Here is a 20,652-nt window from a genome sequence, read left to right on the forward strand (position 1 = left end):
ACTTGGTACCATGTTGACACCTGATGCAGAGGGTCCGAGGCAGGAGAGGGGTGTGGTTGTGCACGTGTCCAGATGCTCACGCCAGAGACAGGAGCGTAGGGTGAGTGTTCTGGGGGCGTCCAGGTGAGGAAGGTGTTCTACACTAAGGTGACAGTGTGTGAACAGTGTGGCCAAGCTGCCGGCTGAGGAAGGGCAGGCGTCGAGGGAACAGAAGGAGGCTCCTGGGGTCCAGATGTGCTGACCCTGCTGCCAACAGAACGGGGAACTTCACGAGTCTCCTCACGTGATCGGGTGGCCCAGAGTGAAGAAGACCCAGCAGAGGCATAGATGGTGGACGAGCACCTAAGTCCACGCTGAGTACCCTTCTCTGAAATGCTAAGAAGTCCTCTAGTTTTGTTAGATCCCAGTCAGCTGGAAAGTCAGATACAAGGCGTGCAGAAATACACATTGAGAAGTTTTGATCAATGATGGTTAGCTCTTTTAAATCAAATGAGTAAAGATCTTTGAAAATTTGTTTTTTCCCCGCACAACAGCTTAAGAATTCCAAGTGCGTATGAGCATATTGACGTTTGAATTGTTATTGATTGGTTTCTCAGAGTAATAATCCATCAGCAAAATAAATAATAAACAGCCAGCAGTCTCTGTGCACCTGTTGAATAGGATTTAGTTCTCTCACCCATGTTTCCCATGAAAATAGCGTGGTAACTGTCAAAAGATGACAGTTCGCCACCTGGACTCTCGCCTCTTCTGGCCCTCCTCACCTCCACCCCTGCATTGCTCTAAAATGTTCTGTTTTATCCCAAGAGTCTCTCTTTTTAAAATTTTTATTGGAGTATAGTTGATTTACAATGTTGTGTTAGTTTCAGGTGTACAGCAAAGTGAATCAGTTATACATATACATATATCTGCTCTTTTGGTTTTTTTTTTAGATTCTTTTCCCATATAAGCCGTTACAGAGTACTGAGTAGAGTTCCCTGTGCTCTACAGCAGGTTCTTATTAGTTATATATATATATATTTTTTGAGGTACGTGGGCCTCTCACTGTTGTGGCCTCTCCCGTTGCAGAGCACAGGCTCCGGACGCGCAGGCTCAGAGGCCATGGCTCACGGGCCCAGCCACTCCGCGGCATGTGGGATCTTCCCAGACCGGGGCACGAACCCGTGTCCCCTGCATTGGCAGGCAGACTCTCAACCACTGCGCCACCAGGGAAGCCCTAGTTATCTATTTTATATAGAGTGGTGTGTTTATTCCCAAGAGTCTCTACTTAAGACTCATCAGAGCCTTGCAGCTCACCGGATGGGGGCAGGCCCTGGCTCCTAACTTCTGTCTCGGACCGCGTCCTATTGTCGGGATGTCCCAAAGGGCAGCAAAGGCTCCGTGCCTGTCACTGGTCCACAGGAGGCTGGCACTTCCATCTGCCGGGGGAGACCTCCTCTCGGGGTATTGGGGCTGAGACACTACGCTGAGGTCACCTTCCCTGAAGCTGCCACCTGTTCCCATCCCTGCCATGGTGCCGGGCTCATCTTTGATGCTTTGCCCCTTCCCATCCCTGCCATGGTGCCGGGCTCATCTTTGATGCTTTGCCCCATGCAAGCAGGAAGACCCAAACATCACTGGGTTGGATTTCCCGCCAGCTGGAAATTGTGGTCTCCAGGTCAAAATTAGATTGACTTACACAGTAAATACATACAAATTGTTTTGCACACTTTAAGTGTGAGCATTTGTTAAAATGCTGCCTTGCTGCGTAGACTTCCCCTGCCTCTCTCTCTCCCCCCTCCCTCTCCCCGTCTCTCCCTCTCTCTCTGTTCCCGCCCACTCCCTTGCTGTGCGTTCACAAACACACACTTCCCTTAAAGATGACCCAGCAATCCCACTACTGGGCATATACCCTGAGAAAACCATAATTCAAAAAGAGTCATGTACCACAATGTTCATTGCAGCTCTATTTACAATAGCCAGGACATGGAAGCAACCTAAGTGTCCATCCACAGATGAATGGATAAAGAAGATGTGGCACATACATACAATGGAATATTACTCAGCCATAAAAAGAAACGAAATTGAGTTATTTGTAGTGAGGTGGATGGACCTAGAGTCTGTCATACAGAGTGAAGTAAGTCAGAAAGAGAAAAACAAATACCGTATGCTAACACATATATATGGAATCTAAGAAAAAAAAAGGTCATGAACAACCTGGGGCAAGACAGGAATAAAGACACAGACCTACTAGAGAATGAACTTGAGGATATGGGGAGGGGGAAGGGTAAGCTGTGACAAAGTGAGAGAGTGGCATGGACATATATACACTACCAAATGTAAAATACATAGCTGGTGGGAAGCAGCTGTATAGCACAGGGAGATCAGCTCGGTGCTTTGTGACCACCTAGAGGGGTGGGATAGGGAGGGTGGGAGGGAGACGCAAGAGGGAAGAGATATGGGAACATATGTAAATGTATAACTGATTCACTTTGTTATAAAGCAGAAACTAACACACCATTGTAAAGCAATTATACTCCAATAAAGATGTTAAAAAAAAGAGACAGGTACTATATTTTTAATCTTCCCAGTATACATAGTTATCCTGTTTGTGCTTGAACTTTCTCAAAAGTGACATGTTTAACCAGCTAACCTAAAATAAAATTAAGCAGTGGTTTACTGATACTGCATACATTAATATATGCATAATTTTATACACTGTCACATGCATAGTGCTTATAGCAGTCAGTTCATAATCAATAAATGTTCACTGGAGATGTTTCGGATATACGTTTCTTAATGAACTTAGGATAATATATATCCACCTAGGTATTTTCTCTCTAAATGTAAACATCCTTCGTCTCTAAGGACTCTCCTAGGAATGAAAAACTGTAAAGGTATTTAATGTCCAAATCTTTTGTGAGATTAGCAGATTGATCGGAAGCCTTGAAGCCAGAGGTTCTTGATTTTATTTCCTTTTTTAGATGACTTGATAGCCAGGCTGGAGAACCCCGGTGGCTCAGCTGGCGAGTGGCTGGTGCGACCCGTTGACCTCACTTTCTTCTTTCCCTGTCGCCTCCGCAGATTACGGCACCATTAAAAAAGTGCGGGCGCCCCTGACTCAGACCTCGGGCAGCTGTTTGCTGGAAGAGATGGAGCTCTTCCCCGAGAGGCGGCCGGAGCCTATCAGAAGCCTGCAGATCCTCCACAGCCAGAGCGTCCTGTTCGTGGGTCTGCGGGAGCACGTGGCCAAGATCCCACTGAAGAGGTGCCAGTTCCACCACACGCGCAGGTAGGGCAGCCCCAGGGGACCGTCCGGCGTGCTGGCGCCCCTTGTCGAGGCGCCACCAAGAGAGAGGGCACAGGAGCCCCGAGGGCTTTCAGATTTCCCGTGGTTGAATGGGATGAGGACCTCAGCATCCTTGTGAATCCTGCATCCCAGGACGCAGAGAGCTCTGATGCGAACCAGGCTGTGGTGATGACAGTAACACATCAGTATCTGTGGGGGAGCAGCCACTGTGTAACATCTGTAAGCAGATGTCAGGATTAAAATAAATTTTTCAGTGCGTTATAACATTCAGTGATGATGCCCATATTTGGTGTTCCTGAATTAATCTGCTACGCACACATATTTTTTTTTTAACCGGGCCACTAAAGTATTTTAAACCTCACTTTCTCATCTAACACATGTGAATTGCTGTAGAATCAAATGGGAAAATATATGTAATGTAAAATGCAAATGGGCAAAATGGGTATTCTTATGTAGAAGGAAGGTTTTTATGTTTAATAAAAATCGTTACAATATTCCTTTCTAGATGATTTTAGACAATGAGGTATATAATGTGATACCTCCTTTGGTATCAGAGTGTCGAGAAATAAATAACCTTAGGGACCTCCCAACTAATAATGATGCTGTTGTGATTAATAATAACAAATAGTGACATTGATTAACAACTATCTTTTATATAACACCTTTTCCCTAAATTTAACTGATGGCTGCTTGAAATTTGTTCTGATTTGTGTTTCCTGCAGGACTAGCCTAGGGCAGGAATTATTCTAGCCCAGTTGCTGATGGTTCAGTGGGCGACAGGGAGGGTTGGGGTCTCTTTAACAGGAGTGTCACAAGTTAAATGAAGCTGGAAGGGCACCAGTCCTCCAGCTGCAGCCCAGCATGCTCTGGGGGACATGACAGGGGATAACAGGCAGGAAAACAGGCCTGTGCCATACACAGGTATTTCTGGTGCTGAAATGAGAGTTTCTGGTTTGCAAAGCACAAGGCAATTCACCTTCATCCTGGTGCTCTGCTAGCTCAGCAACTTGTAGGTGCAACTTAGGCAACTAGGTCCTGCATCAGGTCAGGGAGGCCAGGCATCGTCTGCGCACTCCTGTCTCCTAGGCAGCTGCACTTGAAGTTCAACCATGAATCCACAGGCATCAACCACCACCAGGCCCAGCTGCCCAGGAGGAGTTGACAGTTCCCCCTTTTTCTTTCAAGGAGAATAAGCCCCTTGCCTGTCTTTATCAGGCTCCTGGGAGGACAAGATTTTACAGTTATAGCTAGAGCTGAATCTCCCTGCTGTTTGCTTGTCCACTCGCTCAGAGAAAAGCAGTGAGAGATGATAACTTTATTGTAAACTGGTAGACTGTGGTCCTCTGTGTGCTCACACCCAGAGTGGGTTAGTTTGTGTTTGACCCTTAAATATTCCATTAGAGAAAAGAAAATCTAAACATTTCAACCCAAGAGTTTCTCAGGATTTCTCCCCATGTTTCTCTGCTATCTTCCTCTTATAGAAAGATAGGAAGACCTCTCTAACACTCATTGCAGAAAAAAATCCATTTTTAAGGAACTGGTGTCTACATGACCAGATCTCTTTTTTATAAATTATGGAGAAAGATAGTGTGGTTTTGTTTTTTTTTTCTGGACAAAAGCAATTTTAACTTTCAAGAAATACGCCTAAAGAAATACACGGCATAGGGACAGGATAACAATTGAGTAACAATAAGTACTCATTTCTTTGTTAAATATATTTTTCATAGTACAATGTAAGTAATTTTGTTATCAGAAAATCATTTTTATAAATGAATTTTGAAGTGTTTAGAAGAGAAATTGAGCTTAACTAAATTACCTGTCTCCTTCAAAATCATATTCACATTGTTCATTTTTTTGAATATCTGTTTTTCAGAGGCAATGCAGTTTGATATCAATTAAAATGCTTATAAATGATAACAGTTGATACAATTTCCCAGGATTCTTTTACATGTCTGGCACTGTGCTATATCTTATCCCCACTTTCCTTCATCATTACACCCTGACAGTAAAGTCAAGTATCATTTCTATTTTTCAGAGGAGGAAATGGTGTCTGGGACTTCTGGCATCCTGTCCAAAGTCACATAGCTCATGTGATGTGAAACCCAGGTTCAGAGCCGGACTCTCTGACCCCAAGGCCCAGACTTTATCTTTGGTTCATTGTGTTGCCCCTGGTACAATGAGGACATCATGCTCAGTGGTCAGATTTCAGCAGGGACGAGCCATTTTTTTTTTTTTTTTCGATACGCGAGCCTCTCACTGTTGTGGCCTCTCCCATTGCGGAGCAACAGGCTCCGGACGCGCAGGCTCAGCGGCCATGGCTCACGGGCCTAGCCACTCCGCGGCATGTGCAATCTTCCTGGAACGGGGCACGAACCCGTGTCCCCTGCATTGGCAGGCGGACTCTCAACCACTACGCCACCAGGGAAGCCAGGGATGAGCCATTCGATGGCATTTTTCGTGGTGTTCTTGCGAGCCAGAGCTAGTTAGTACCAGGACAGGCTGAACTCAGGTATACGGACGAGTACTCCCGGCTTCTTCCCATTAGTTCCTGCCTTATCATGCCTGCCACCAGGCTGGGTTAAGGAGACCAAAAAGAGGTTTTGTACCCCTGGGTTACTGTAAAATGAGTCTCCATTCTCTAGCTGTTCTAGAGGTGACTCTGGACCCAGGAGGGGCTGCAAACAGTGCACGCCTGCGCCCTCCACACTGTGCACACATTGAAACGGAGCCAACGGCACAGTGTTTTTAACTTCCCGTAGCTGTTTTCCTCGGAAAGCTGTTTGGAAAGAACAATATTTTAAACATATATTTCAGATGAGTTTGACCTCAAACACTAAGCAGAAAGATTTTGTTTTGATTTTAACCTTTTTTTTTTTTTGCACAATCCATTTAAGAACTAGCCTGGAAAAACTATGCAAATGATAAAGCAGTTCATCAAGTTGGATGGTGACTTCTGGGGATGTAGAGTGGGAGAGAAATTTTACCTTTCCTGTGTATCCTTGGGACTCTAAGACTTACTTACCACACACATGTGTTAGTTTCATGAAATGAATGAATATTTGCTGAATTCTGAAGAAGATGGGAATCTGGAAAGGGCTGCGTGTGGGTACAGCATGTGAAATGGAAGGTAGGGAAGCTGACACCACCCTCACCTGAGGCCGGTGCCCAGCCAGGGGCTCCCAATAGCAGCGTGAAAGTGGTAAAAGGTCTTCATAGGGATGCACGAGGTGAAGCAGGCAAGAATAGCCACTAACTTTATTCCTACTGATGTAAGTACCAACATAAAGTCATAACTTGCCACTTGGAGGAAAACAGACTGGCCAAGAGCTGATAGAGGTCTTATCTCCCTGCTTCAAGAAGAAAAGAATGATCACAGGACTTGAGCTGCAATAGTCACGTCCAGAAATCAAGCTGTTATTCCCCACACCACCACCCCCAAGGAAATAGTGTAACCTTCAGTTAGTCTGGCTGATTGAAGCTCCTCAGGCCTAAGGAAAGGAAAGCTTGGGGAAGTGGTGATGGAAAGGCTTTTGATTTAGACTTTAAAACCATTTTAAGGATTGTGCATTAATTAGATCAGTCGGTTGGCAAACTTTCTCTGTAAAGAACCAGACAGAAGATGTTTAGGCTTCCCAGGCTATAGGGTCTCTCTTGCAGCTGCTCAACTCTGTCCTTGTAGCATGGAAGCAGCCACAGACCATAGTGAGTGGGTGTGGCTGTGTGTCAGCAAAAGGCACACAGGTTCATCCGGCAAAGGAAGGATTCACTTTTAGATTCAGTCAGTTTATTACTTATGTAGACAACAAAAGTAAGAGCAGAAAAGGTGTCAGTTACCCAGGTCCCTTATCCCACAGATGACACCAAAACAAAAGAGGCCAGATGACAATGCGCAGGAGAACTCGGGCCCCACGCTGCTGAGGAGCTGATTCTGTGCTGCGGTTTTATAGCCTGCAGCTGCCTCCCAGTAGGGGCGAGAGTAGGAGGCAAAAAGCCTTATATCTCATTAGAACCCAGGAGGCGATGAGAAACCATCTCCTGACAGCCTCCCTGGAGCACAGGGAGGTGGGAGGAAAACAGCTTTGTAGCAGGCGCTCATAATCCTCCCATGCGTGTGATCAGGCGGGTCCCAGGGCGCTCTGCCAAAGCTTAGCTTAGCTGTAGTTAAGCTTTGCCCTATGTGGAGACATGAAAAGCCACCAGGGCACGAGGGTCAAGCATTCGCCTACCCTGTGTTTCAGTAAAACTTTAGGGAGCAGGCTGGATTAGGGCCATGCACTGTCATTTGCTGATTCCTGAATTAGATTATTATCGTGTACGCCTTTTGAATGAATGAATGTGCCTTACATCATTACATACACTAATTTTTAAAATTCGGTGTTAAATTACATAAAGTAAGTGTTAAATTACATAGTTTAACTCTAAACCCTAGTAAATTAACAACAGAGCGTTTTCTACTCTTCAGACATTCATATATTCTTTAGTTTCTGTTTGACACCTACCACGATTCTGAGGTAAGATAAACCTATCAGCTTGTAGTGTTAACATTTTATAGATGAGGGAGCAATCGGAATCAGAGAGAGAATGTCCAAAGAATCATCAGTCAGAGAACAGAAATTAGAATTCTTCCTTCAGCCTTTGGGAATGTGAGCTCCTGAAGGCTGGGCATTGTCTTTCCAGGTTCCGTACAGCCTTCAGCACGTGTCCGGCCTGAGACAGGCTCAGTAAATACTTATCAAATTAACAAATGGACACTCTGCCTCTCCCCTTTCTGTTATTTTTCTTTATAACCTAAAAAGAAAACCTCAATTCTTGTGTAACAGTAAAGCTCCCTTTACAGAAAAGTGCAGTGATATAAAACATTAGCCAAAGGATTGAAAACCCTTCGTCCTTAGGTGTTTATTTTATTTTTGCTTTGCTGTAAAAGCTATTTGGAGAGAGAAGGAAAGCTGGGAACTGGAAGATGAATAGCCTGTATATAACATGAGACATGGCTTCTAAATTTTGCTTTATAAAACTGGAGGGAAAGAGGAAACCATTAAGAAAAATACGTTGGCTCCATTTGTGAATGGGTGTCTAGTCATTCTTAGTTCAGTTAGCCTGTAATAAAAAAATTAACACCTCATTAAGAAAACTAGTGTGGAAATGAGATTCCTGCAGGATATTTATTGCTTGAAAGAGCTACAGTTTAAAAGGTGGAGTTAATAGGTTGTCACCTTTATTAATTACATATTCTCTAAAGACAGCATCTGCCTGATGGGAGAAACACAATGTATAGAGAGCAATTGCGGGATTCCCACAAGGTGCCCCAGCAAGACAGCCCTAGCCATTCAGTTATGAATCATATAAACATCAGAAGGACATTTTGAAATCTACCCATTTTACTAAGTAAATATGCTCCCTTCAAAATAAACTTAATATTTCCCTAATCTCAACATCTTGAGTTTTTGTTTGCTTTGGCTTTGGTGTAGCCTCTAACGACTGTGGATTTTCCTTAGTTAATTCACTTATAGTATATTTATTGAATCTTATGTGTACCAAGCACCAAGCCAGGCTCTGAGTGTATGATGATAGATGAGACATCACTGACCCTGTCTTCGCGGGGCTCAGAATCTAATGAGAAATTCTGACATACATAAAATCTCCCAAATATCTCTTGTGGATTCAAGCCAAAGGGCCTTGGAGTTACCTTAGACTTTATCCCCAAATCGATTTATCATTAAAGTCTGACCCTGGACTCCACTAGGACCTAATCTCCAAGCCTGCCATCGCTGTACAATTATTTTTTTAAGCTATATCTGAATCACAACCAGTGCTCCAATGTTAAATTTCCAATAGTAAGGGAATTAATTACCAAGTTATGATATACTGACTTGGTGGAGTATTCACTCAGTGGGTTATTCTGAAGGCATTAAATGATGACAGTGAAGACATCTGTATGATATGATATTACCTGAAAAAAGCAAGACACGTTATTTGTTTGCCATCATTAATACTGTTTAAAACATAGAAGGAAAAGACCGAAAGTATACATGCCAACATGCTGTTCACAACTCCAAAATACATGCCAACATGCTAATTAAAACTGTGAAATACATGCCAACGTGCCAATCATAGCTGTGAAACACATGCCAACTTGCTTGCTAAATGCATGCCAACGTGCTAATTACAACCGTGAAATGCATGCCAACGTGCTAATTACAACCGTGAAATACATGCTAACATGCTAATTGCAACATTGTAAGAGGGGGTCCGAGGTGGGCTTGGGCTGGAACACAGCGTCTTCCAGAAACTCATTAGTTACACCCCCAAGTCCTGGGCGGGGTGGAAAAGGAACAGTCAAAATGTGATACGTAGAATATGAACGTGCATGAACTAGACTAGTAAATTAAGACATGTAAGTCATACTACTGTTCTGTAATAATCAGGGAAAAATGTAGGTTATGTGTGGTGTGACACACAATTTGGGAGGGATTCTCTATTCTAAAAGGAATTCTCTATTCTAAGGAAAAGAATATCAAATTATAAATACAAACATGACGGAGGCCAATCACAGAATCGTTTTTTTTTCATCTATCAAACATTCTTTGAACAGTTCCAGGCAAGCTTTATTCTGAATGCAGGGAATACAGAGAGAAATCAGATATGGCCGTGGCTTTTTATTTTAATTTTTATTGGAGTATAGTTGATTTACATTGTTGTGCTAGTTTCAGGTGCACAGCAAAGTAAATCAGTTATACATATACATATATCCACTCTTTTTAAGATTCTTGTCCCATATAGGTCATTACAGAGTACTGAGTAGAGTTCCCTGTGCTATAAGTAGGCCCTTATTAGTTATCTATTTCATTTATAGTAGTGTGTATGTGTCAATCCCAATCTCCCAGTTTATCCCTCCCCCCTCCCCCTTGGTAACCATAAGTTTGTTTTCTACATCTGTGACTCTATTTCTGTTTTGTAAATAAGTTCATTTGTACCACTTTTTTAAGATTCCACATATAAGCAATATCACACGATACTTGTCTTTTCTGTGTCTGACTTACTTCACTCAATATAACAGTCTCTAGTTCCATCCATGTCACCTACAATCACAGAATCCTAAAGGGTCTCATGAAGTAAGGAAGTTCAAGCTTCCTTAGCTTCATGGTAAATCCACCTTTGACAATGATATAAACGTACGTATGATCCAGGTGGACAATAAAAGCAAAGAAAATATTTGAGTGCCATCTTGTAGATATGCTATAGCCACCCGACAGTTTCAGGTTCCATTTCCTGTTCAGTTTCCTAAAAGAGCATGTTTCTGTCTTCTAAATGGCAATCCAGATAGTCACTTGGATAAAGTTTTAAAATCAGTACAGTTACCAACCTTTTGTACCTCAGTTGTGTTTGAGAGGCACAACTGAAGGGCTCACGCTGCGAGGTTTCATTATTTAATGTCTACTCTACAGATCTCCTGCTTTTGAGCTCCCAGATTTAACGCTATGTAAAGAACTCCATGGGGAGGCTTGGGCTGCAGCAGTTTTTCTCAGCTCCAGATCCTTGCATCTGAGCGATTCTGAGCAGAAACACCTTGGCTTTTATACCCTGAGCTCCTCCTAAGGTTGTATTTGCAGCCTGGTCCAGTGAATTAACGATTCTTAAGGAAATCGTCATCCCTATGTGTCTGCAAAACAGCTCGCATACGGAAAGATCATGAGCTTTGGATGCAGGTGGATCCTGGATAAGCCTTTGGCTTGGTGTGTGATTATGTGGAGGTTACTCAGTGGGTTACTAGAGCAAAAGACAGAGACCATCTAATGGGTCTGGCAAATAAGAAGAATCCAATATGAGATGGTTCCTCTCCTATGCCGCGTGGGCATTATATTCAGTTCATGTACGTCCTGCTGAGCCGGTGCTGCTCTCGTACACATGATTTGCTTTCATTGTCCAGATATACTTCACGTTGCCTCTGGACCTAACAGAGGGCAAACTAATCTGTTGTGAATTCGTTCTTCCACCTTTAAACAACTTCACATTTTCTGAGATGTACAGGGCCCGTCAGGCCAGATTCCGCTCCTTGCATTAAGTTATTTACCTCGCTCTGGTCTGTTTGCGCAAATGGATTTTCTGGCGGTTGTGAGACTCTACCTCGAGCACGTTCTGTGTGTAGGTGAGTGATGTCAGCATGGCCCCAGCCAACGGGCAGGGGCGTCTGTCGGTGGGTATTCAGTAATCCCCCATCTCAAGTGAGCAGGTACATATGCATACAAGCGGGGCTGATGGAGGCTGGACAGGGCCGGGTGTGAGGAGAGCCAAGTGCTTACCTTTGCCCATCCCAGTGGCTGGGGAGGGCAACAGAGAATCCAGATGCAAGGTGGGTACCACACGTGCCTCAACTGTTCTGCTGAGAGGGGCGGATGTCCTTCCTGGGGTGGGCTGTGCTCCACAGGAGGACGCCTCGGCCCAAGCCTCACCCACTCAGTCGCAGGCAAACTGCTAAGTCGAGTGAATTATAAGAAGCCAAAATAATAATAATAATAAAAATTTCTCTGGACGTATTGTCCTCTAGGGTTTTGTGTAAAACTTAAGATGGATAACTTGACACTTCGTACAGTCTTCAGGTGTGACTGCTGACCCTTCTACCTCTTCCGTGTCTTCTGATTCTGCCTACTAAACCCTCACGTACAGAAGGGTTTCTCTTGAAGAAACATGAGATGGACAAGAAATAATTGTGTCTTCATTTTTATCCTTGACTGGCTGGAGAGGAGGGTAGACTGAGAGAGTGGACTTGGAGAAACCTACGATTACCTCTAGTTTACAGACAACAGAAGATCAAATACCAGAGTGTAGGCTTTTCCTTGAATGAAGGGGCCAGTGGATGCTTTCCCTCCCGGGCACAGGGACACAGCATTTTCCAAGTCACTTCTGGAAATTACTTCAACATCCCTGAGCTGTGAAGGGCTCATGTTTAGTCTCTGTGCCCCTTTTGTTCCTGAGTACAAGGCTAGACAGGCTGCCTTCCCTGGAGAGCTTCCCTCAGGCGGCAGAATTGGCCTTTCCAGAAAAATTTTGTGTTTGTTCTAGAGAAAAGTCCCCAGTGACTAAGGCCCACCCAGAGGCCAAAGTAAACAGCTCAGGAATCTGGGCAGGAAAATTAGGTGAAATGGGACTGTCCACATCAGAAACCAAAGCTGACTGCAAGTGCTAGATTTCCAGAAAGCATTTTTGTTTTGCTTACTTCAAATGCCCTCTACTTTTTTCACTGTTTTCTTAAACTATCAATTTTCCCATAATGTCTCACTGTAAAATTTTTATATCTACCTAATAAGATTTTTTTTTTTTTCTTTTGGCTACATTGGGTCTTCCTTGCTGTGTGTGGGCTTTCTCTAGTTGCAGCGAGCGGGGGCTACTCTTCATTGCAGAGCTCAGGCTCGAGGCATGCAGGCTCATTAGTTGTGGCACACGGGCTCAGTAGTTGTGGCTCGCGGGCTTAGTTTCTCCACGGCATGTGGGATCTTCCCAGATCAGGGCTCGAACCCATGTCCCCTCCATTGGCAGGCGGATTCTTAACCACTGCGCCACCAGGGAAGTCCCTAAGATTTTAACTAAAAACCGTTTGCTTAATATTACTGGCAGTACAAATGAATTATTTAAATTTGATATTATTTAAATTTGGTATTTGTTTTAAGAGCACTAAGAAACTAATATGAGCAACTCAATAAAAAGTTTAGAAGATAAAGTTGAAGAAGTTTCTCAGAGAGTACAACAAACATAAGTTGATTCTAGAATGCATGAGACTGCTCCTACAGCTTGGGGCTAGAAATAGAGGCACAGTGACGTCACAGCCATGCAGTAAACGTGTATTGAGCACCTACTTCCTACAGTGCACTGCAGTCAGTGATAATTCATACTATAGTCAATATGGAATCACCATCATCTAAGGTTCATTCATAAATAATTCACTTTAACATGTTGGAAAGGATGCATGAAGAACTAGTTTTTTAAAAAATTATTATTATAATAATCCCTTTTAAAAATTAATTAATAAAAAAAGCAAATTGAAATGTGAAAAAAAATCCTCATTTAATTTAATCAGTGTAATTTAATGATAAGCCAATAGCGAACAGTTTTTAATATATTAAATGTTAGTGACTGAGTGTAAACATATATTTTTACTGGTAATTGTGTCTTTGCTTACTTGGCATGTGTCCTAACTTTTAAAAATGCTGTTGCAATTGTACTTGTCTCTCAGTTCTTCTTGGGAATTATAAATTCTTCTTCTAGTAGATTTCACTATCTGACACATCCTACGCACCACAGCCAAATTGCCCTTGCTTAAGCAAAACCCCCATATTTTAATCACATCAGTACACTTCTCTGGAATCTTGAGGAAACTTCGACCCAGCCAAGCTGCTCAGCTCACAGGATCATGCCATGTGCACAGGACTCCTTGTTGTCTCTCCTGGAACCACTGTGACCAGGGATGTGTTTCTTATTCAGCCAAACCCCAGCTGCATTCAAAGGCCAGCCTAAATAGCACCTCTTCCTGAAACTCTTCTGGGCCACAGCTCTCTCCTCTGATTCCTATAGCACCGGTTGTCAGGGCTTCTCAATAGTCATTCCTCACTATGACATTGTCAAGCAATGATCATGAACGTCGTCTTCCCCCCTCACTAGACTGCAAGTTCATTCGTGATCCTTGTGTCTTCAACACATGGCACTGTGCTTGCACATGCAAGTAGCAAAAGAAATCATTGTGAATGGATCCAAACATGTAGCTGAAATACTTTGCACCGTTTAATGGGACACACTGTGGTGTCTCACATCACCTTATTAAATAAAGACTCCGTGGCATTCACAGATTTAGTATTTTTGGTATAGAATGTTTTCAAACACTCCCAGAAATTGACAGCATATATTAATTTGTAATTATGTTTATAGATTAAGTAGAATAAGTATATGCAGCCCATCTCCAAAAAACTTTGTTTTTTTCTACCACATGATGTAAGTTAATCCTCAGAACAGCCCAGTGAGGTATTATCCTAGTTTTGCAGAAGAGGAAACTGAAAAAAAAATATGCTCCGGTTGGATTTACTAACTGAGGGACTTGTGGATGTCTTAGAATGTATTCATCAGGAAGATTACTGTCCAATTGGAATTTTCCAGTCTTATTTTCAGTGAGGTAATGTTTTTAATGCAACTCAAAGTAAAAGCAGGTCCTGAAGTACATGGTGACATAGCCGTTAAGAATAAGGCAACTGAGATTGTCTTAGGTCTTAAGACACTATTATTCACAAATAGATAAATTGTTCTCTCTCAGTGTCATCACCATGATAATACAAATAAAAATAGTGACGTTTGACATGTGATTTTTGTGCAGAATTTGGGAAGCACTTTAAAGGTGCAGCACTTACAAGGGAACCTAAATGCTTAGGGAGGGAGGCTTGAGGACTCAGCAGATTCTACACCCCAAACTTCCGCCAAAGCGCCACCTCCATTTATTAGGCGTTTCTTCAAACTCTCAAGTTTACTCCCTCCTACATTGTACGCTCTCCCTATGCTGGTCTTCCTGCCGAAACGCTCTGTTTTTGCTGAAAAGTATCACGTCAGTCACTCTGTTCCTCTCATTGGTCCCAGCTTAAATGGCTCTCCCCATATGTCTCCTCCTCCCCCTTTTGTTTTTTCCTTTGCAACTGGCTGCTGGTATTTATCTGGGCAGTTGTTTAATGTTTATTTCCTTCACTAAGAGGTGAGTTCTTTGGGTACAACTGACTGTGTCAGTTTTGTTTCCCGGTACACCCAGGAAACACTCTCAAAATCAGTTCAAGACAGGTGCTAAGTGTGTGCTGAATAAATGAATGATGGAAATACTTTTGAAATCCCATGTTTAATGAATACGTGTTGTTGATAAGGCAAGAGTTCTTAATATCAGAAATAAACTGACATAATGGCAGTTAGTGTGGCAGAAACAAGCCAGATGAAGTCATAGATACTTAGATAATCTAATATGCAAGGGGATCATATTCAGTAATTAGCTCCAGCTTTGCAGAAATACAGTGGAAGATTTTAATGAATATACCCATTTATTTCTATTACTCAACAAATAGCGTAACTGCAAACTTTAAAAAGTAAAGGAAGAGGGCTTCCCTGGTGGCGCAGTGGTTGAGAGTCCGCCTGCCGATGCAGGGGACGCAGGTTCGTTCCGCGGTTCGGGAAGATCCCACATGCCACGGAGCAGCTGGGCCCGTGAGCCATGGCCGCTGAGCCTGCGCGTCCAGAGACTGTGCTCCGCAACGGGCGAGGCCACAGCAGTGAGGGGCCCACGTACCACAAAAACCAAAAAAAGTAAAGGAAGAGTTTCTATAAACTGTAATGTCATTAGATTAATTTCCTGTAAGAAAGAAAGTAGTTTATCCTTCTAGAATTAAGGCCTACATCTAAATATGCTTTTGCTCTAAAATACGCTTTCAATAAATGTGTTCTCAAATTAAACCTCAGATTCTGACCAACTTGTTTTCTGAATTCAGATACTTTCAGATACCAGGGCAGTATATCACGTGAGAATAATCTAAGGTTCTTAACAAAATAAGAAAAAAATTATTAAAAATATTCATCACACAAAGAAAAACATTTTCAAAGTGGAATAAAGAAAAGCCACTTTCGTGATGGCTCCGTTCATAGGAATTCTGTGATTTTCCACATGATCTCCTTAAGGGACGCAACTTCCAAAAATAGTAAGTTATGATCACTGGTTTTTCTTAAGGTATAATTTAGAATAAAGGTAGAGTTCGTCAGAATGTTCCCCATGGTATGAAACATTTTAAGTGAGGAAAACATATTTAATATAAACGGTATTTTTAATGAATGGGCACTTGTGATTGTAGAGAAGTTTTAGTATTTTAAGTGTAATCTTAAGAATCTACAGAACCATCTGCAGTATCGGAAGAAAGAGACGTTATTACAAACAGCTTTTCATTGAAAACAGCTTAAAATATTCCATGTAACCCTGTGGCGTTGCTTCAGTTCTACAGACAGCTTTGCAAGGGGGAAGCCGCAACGTTAGGGGCTTGGTGGGATTTCCTCGTTTTTGGAAGTTTAAGTTTGTCTCATGGTCATACTGCTTGAATAAGAAACATGAAACGGAATTCAGGCTTCTTGAATAATTCCCGAAGTGTAGCCTTGCCCTTTTTGCCCCCTGACGGGAAAATGGGATCAAACACGGAGAGGATTCCGATGTGTGATGCACACCGTGGAATCCAGCAGTGACGCTAGTTCAGTACGACTGGGACTCTGGTCCTGCCTACGCCAGTCAATGCCCTGGAATCGGAAAAGATGAAATTTAAGAACAACCAACGGCAAGAGCACAGCCAGGCTTTCCCAGATAAGGCACCGCTCAGGCTGTAGGCAATCGAATAACTTTCGAGCTTTGCTTCTGGATCTTCCCTGTAAAAGGCTCTCCTCAGCCCCTGTGGGCGGAGCCTCCTAACCAGGGCCCCTTTGGCGCTGCCGATGTTTGCTCCAATGAACTCTTGAACAGTTTAATCGACCTCAGTTTATCTTTTAACAGGTACAGGGTCACTTGTCAAAAAGTTCCAGTGAGGTTATGGTGACAGGTAACTGTTTCACACTCCTTCCCAGCCCTAGTCCTGCTGTGAGAAGCGCCAGTTTTAACCATTTGAACTTCTTGGGCTGGTTAATACACAATAATTGCATGGTAACTTAATCAGTAATAGTCTGTTGTTGTTGTTGTTGTTGTTTGCGGTATGTGGGCCTCTCACTGTTGTGGCCTCTCCCGTTGCGGAGCACAGGCTCCGGACGCGCAGGCTCAGGGCCATGGCTCACGGGCCCAGCCGCTCCGCGGCATGTGGGATCTTCCTGGACCGGGGCATGAACCCGTGTTCCCTGCATCGGCAGGCGGACTCTCAACCACTGCGCCACCAGGGAAGCCCTCAGTAATAGTTTTATACCTCTATTGCTTCATTTATTATCTTTACATGTATCTTCCCCAGCTGTGGAACTTGAACTTCTCCTTTCTCTGCTCCGATTTTTTCGTTTTAAAACGAGAATAAATAGAGTAGCTGATGGAGGTACTCTGTTTAAAGGTTTTATGAGGTTTACATGAACAAATCGAGGTCCGGTTCTTAGAACAGTGCTTTATGCAAGGTTTACATATTTGATGTGTTAATAAGGGTTTTTAATATCATTAATATTAATGACTTATTGTTACTTCGACTGCCTCCCTGGCCCCATGTTTGATGATTATGCTATGATTTCTAGTCCTACTCTTGGTAAACTGGTAACTCTGTAACAGATTCAGCCCCTTGTAAGTTCTGCCCTAACTCAGAAGACCTTGGCACTTCCGTGCTGAACTCACCTGCCTTCCCTCACAACCCTTTCCTGCACATCTGATCTCTTGACCCTTCAGAGAAAAGGTGTCCAATGTCCTGCATTTCTGTGGGGTCATCTTCTGTGTAATTTTGACTGTCACAGTCATCTCTGTCTGTTTCCTCCCTCCCCACATCTACACTATATTGTGTTTATAACTTAGGGGCTGAAATCTTCATCTAATGATGCCCATGTTGTATATGAACTCTTTCGTTTAGACAAAGCTAAAATAAAATATCTACCATCTACAGTATTTCTGATTTAATATGTTGAATATTGTAGACAGGGCTATATTAAACCACTATTAAATTGAAAATTTTAATGCATTTTTAAGCTATGGTACTCAAAAGGAACACTTCTCTATTTTATTAAATTTGAACCGACCACGTTGCAGGGTTTGGGGTATATTTGTTTGTCCTTGGGCAAATATTAGAAATTTTTGGTGTCTCCTTTTTCTCATCAATAAAGTTAAAATAATAATACCTCCCTCATTAGAGTTGTTTAAATGGTTAAATGACATAATAATTTTATATATCACAGTAGGTATTCAACAAATAATACCCATTATTAAGGGGATGAAGATGATGATAATGATAGTAGCAATGATGGTGGTGGTGGTGATGATGATGATGATAAATAAAGTGAAAACATTAATACATTCCTATAAAAGTTGTTTCTGTATAAAGGATGCAATCATTTTATATACCACGGTAGATGTTCAACAAATAGTACCTGTCATTAAGGGGGTGAGGATGATGATGGTGTGATGACAACTAGTATTTTGGAGCCTTGCAAGATTCTGACTCTAGATTGTTCATGACACCAAAAGGCTTCATGTTAGCATGGACAATCATTTGGTTGTCAGCCCTGGATCTTAGAAAAAAATAGATATTTCAAATAAAATTAATTTATTTAATTTTAATTAGATACTTACTGTCATATTCAGTTAGCTATGTTCTCTACTGTGCAGACGAAGACTTTGTTTCTCATCCCATGTCAAGGCCTAAGAGTCAATTCTTAGCTTGCATCTACGGTACTAGATAAACCTGCCTTTCTCTTGCCCCTTTGGTGTGTGTTTCCAGTGCCTGCATTGGGGCCCAGGACCCTTACTGTGGCTGGGATTCGGTGATGAAGAAATGCACGAGCCTGGAGGAGAGCCTGAGCATGATGCAGTGGGAGCAGAGCATCTCCACCTGTCCTGTGAGTGTCTGTGTGTCCAGCTCTGGAAACACTGTCCATGGGAACCAAGCTGTCCTACAATCCTAACCCACGCTTCCGTGGTGTCCATGCATTTTCATATTAGAACCTTCCTCGCAAATCCAGTCTGTGCTCTCTTAACTTTTTCAGCCCCTCCTTGCATGGAGCCACATGGGATCCTGCTGACACCTTGCTGTCTGTTTTGAAGAGAAATATCTTAAGAGAGAGCAGTGCTGATTTGAAAATGGGATGCAACATTTCTGTTTTATTCTTGGATTTTTATGTCCAGAGCTTGGTGTGGACTATTTTGCCCTTTGTAGCATTAATAAAATAGCAATTGAAAGAATAAACTAAAGGATATTATGATGGAACGCCATGTGGGACAGTCTCCTCACTACTGCTCAGGGTCACAAAAAGTCCTGGGAGAAACAGCCTAATGTACATTCCCACGGGGAACCCTGCAGAATAGGGAGAAATTCCCCTGTGTTTAGAGCCGGACTCTGAATCCAAGAAAACAGATTTCACACTTTCCTTTGCCAATTTATTTGTTTGCATCCTCACTTATAGGATCCAGCCTTTCTTCCCCTTTGTCTTCAGAGCCCTCAATCAAGTCATTCCAAGTCTCTTTCTGTTCTCAGAGAACATGAACAACAGCTATTAACTTCAATATATTTGAAAATTTAGTAAGTCCCTTGGCTGTCACATCACTGCTGATCTCCATGCTGTCATTTCTGGCCGCACCTCTGCAAGACAGAGGTGAGAAGGCAAGGGACACAGGCTGTTATTTTAAATCCGTGCTGTTCCTTCTGTTCAGAACTGCCTGAGGCGTCTGAACAGTCTGTCCATTTCTTATGAAGGAACCTGCACTTTCCATTATCTGAGCCACGTGTCAGGAAGCCTGTCCTTAAGTTTGTAAGTGAGAAAATCAGGCAGAGTGTCATGAGGGAGGCAAGGGCTATTAAATCAGTGTTGTTCCCCAAATGTTGGCAGGAGATCTAGGCCTTTCGCTGGAGAGCGGGTGTGTCACCACATCCAGGCTCTGAGCAAAGCCTTGCAGTGGGGTTAGCTGCTACTCCTTTGGGTTATTTAGCTTTGGATCTCTGAATTTAGAAGCAGACTTTTCTGTGGTGTCTTGTGAAACTGGTTAAAACATGCCACTGTCTGTGTGAAGTTCCTTCTTAATGTCTGCAACACACTTTAAAAGCACAAGGTGTTCACCTTAAATTCTTTGCAGCTAAAGAAAACACAAAGTGCGCTATCTGAAATGTACCTCTAAAGTTCAGACACACACTTTAGAAGAATCAGCGCATCTTCTTGTAGATGTTTGACCTTAGAGTTTTAATGGTAAAAAAAAAAAGACGGAAGATAATAGCAGTTCTTCTCAAGCAGTAAAGCCATTGGTCCAGGACTCAAGGCTGTTTTAGTGGATATCTGGGACATGCTTAGTTACACAAGGGGAAATACACACTCATCCACTTAGTTTATAACAAGTACGTCTTGTATGTTTCTGCGGTCAGAAAATGAAAGACCTGGTATTTAAGAAGCGACAGGAGGGTTATCACTAAAGTGGCTTCTTTCTGCTGAGAGGACAGCTTCTGTTATAAACTCAGGGAAGGTCAGAGGGCGATGTGGACCTGCGCTGGTTTCACAGCTGCCCCTCCACTATCTCTTTTTAAAAAAATGTAGTTGAGACGTGATCTCTGATTCGCTGTCCCTAAACCATACATGACAAGGTCTTTTTTTCTTCTGGTTTGAGGTGATTTCATTATACAAAACCATCTCTGTCATTTCATGCAGTGTAATTTGTC

General features: G+C 42.7%; 1 protein-coding gene across 8 annotated transcripts in view; it reads left to right on the forward strand.

The window, feature by feature from the left end:
- The window catches only part of SEMA5A (semaphorin 5A), a 477,303-nt gene that overhangs the window by 371,467 nt on the left and 85,184 nt on the right, over window positions 1–20,652 (forward strand). For all 8 annotated transcript variants that reach the window (XM_049708240.1, XM_033436601.2, XM_033436598.2 and 5 more), the window contains 2 exons: window positions 3,061–3,268; window positions 18,730–18,847. In XM_049708240.1, coding sequence (XP_049564197.1) covers window positions 3,061–3,268; window positions 18,730–18,847 — 326 coding nt within the window. The remainder of the gene's footprint in view (window positions 1–3,060; window positions 3,269–18,729; window positions 18,848–20,652) is intronic.

Source organism: Orcinus orca, chromosome 3 (assembly GCF_937001465.1).
Source record: "Orcinus orca chromosome 3, mOrcOrc1.1, whole genome shotgun sequence".
In the NCBI taxonomy this organism is placed as follows: domain Eukaryota; kingdom Metazoa; phylum Chordata; class Mammalia; order Artiodactyla; family Delphinidae; genus Orcinus; species Orcinus orca.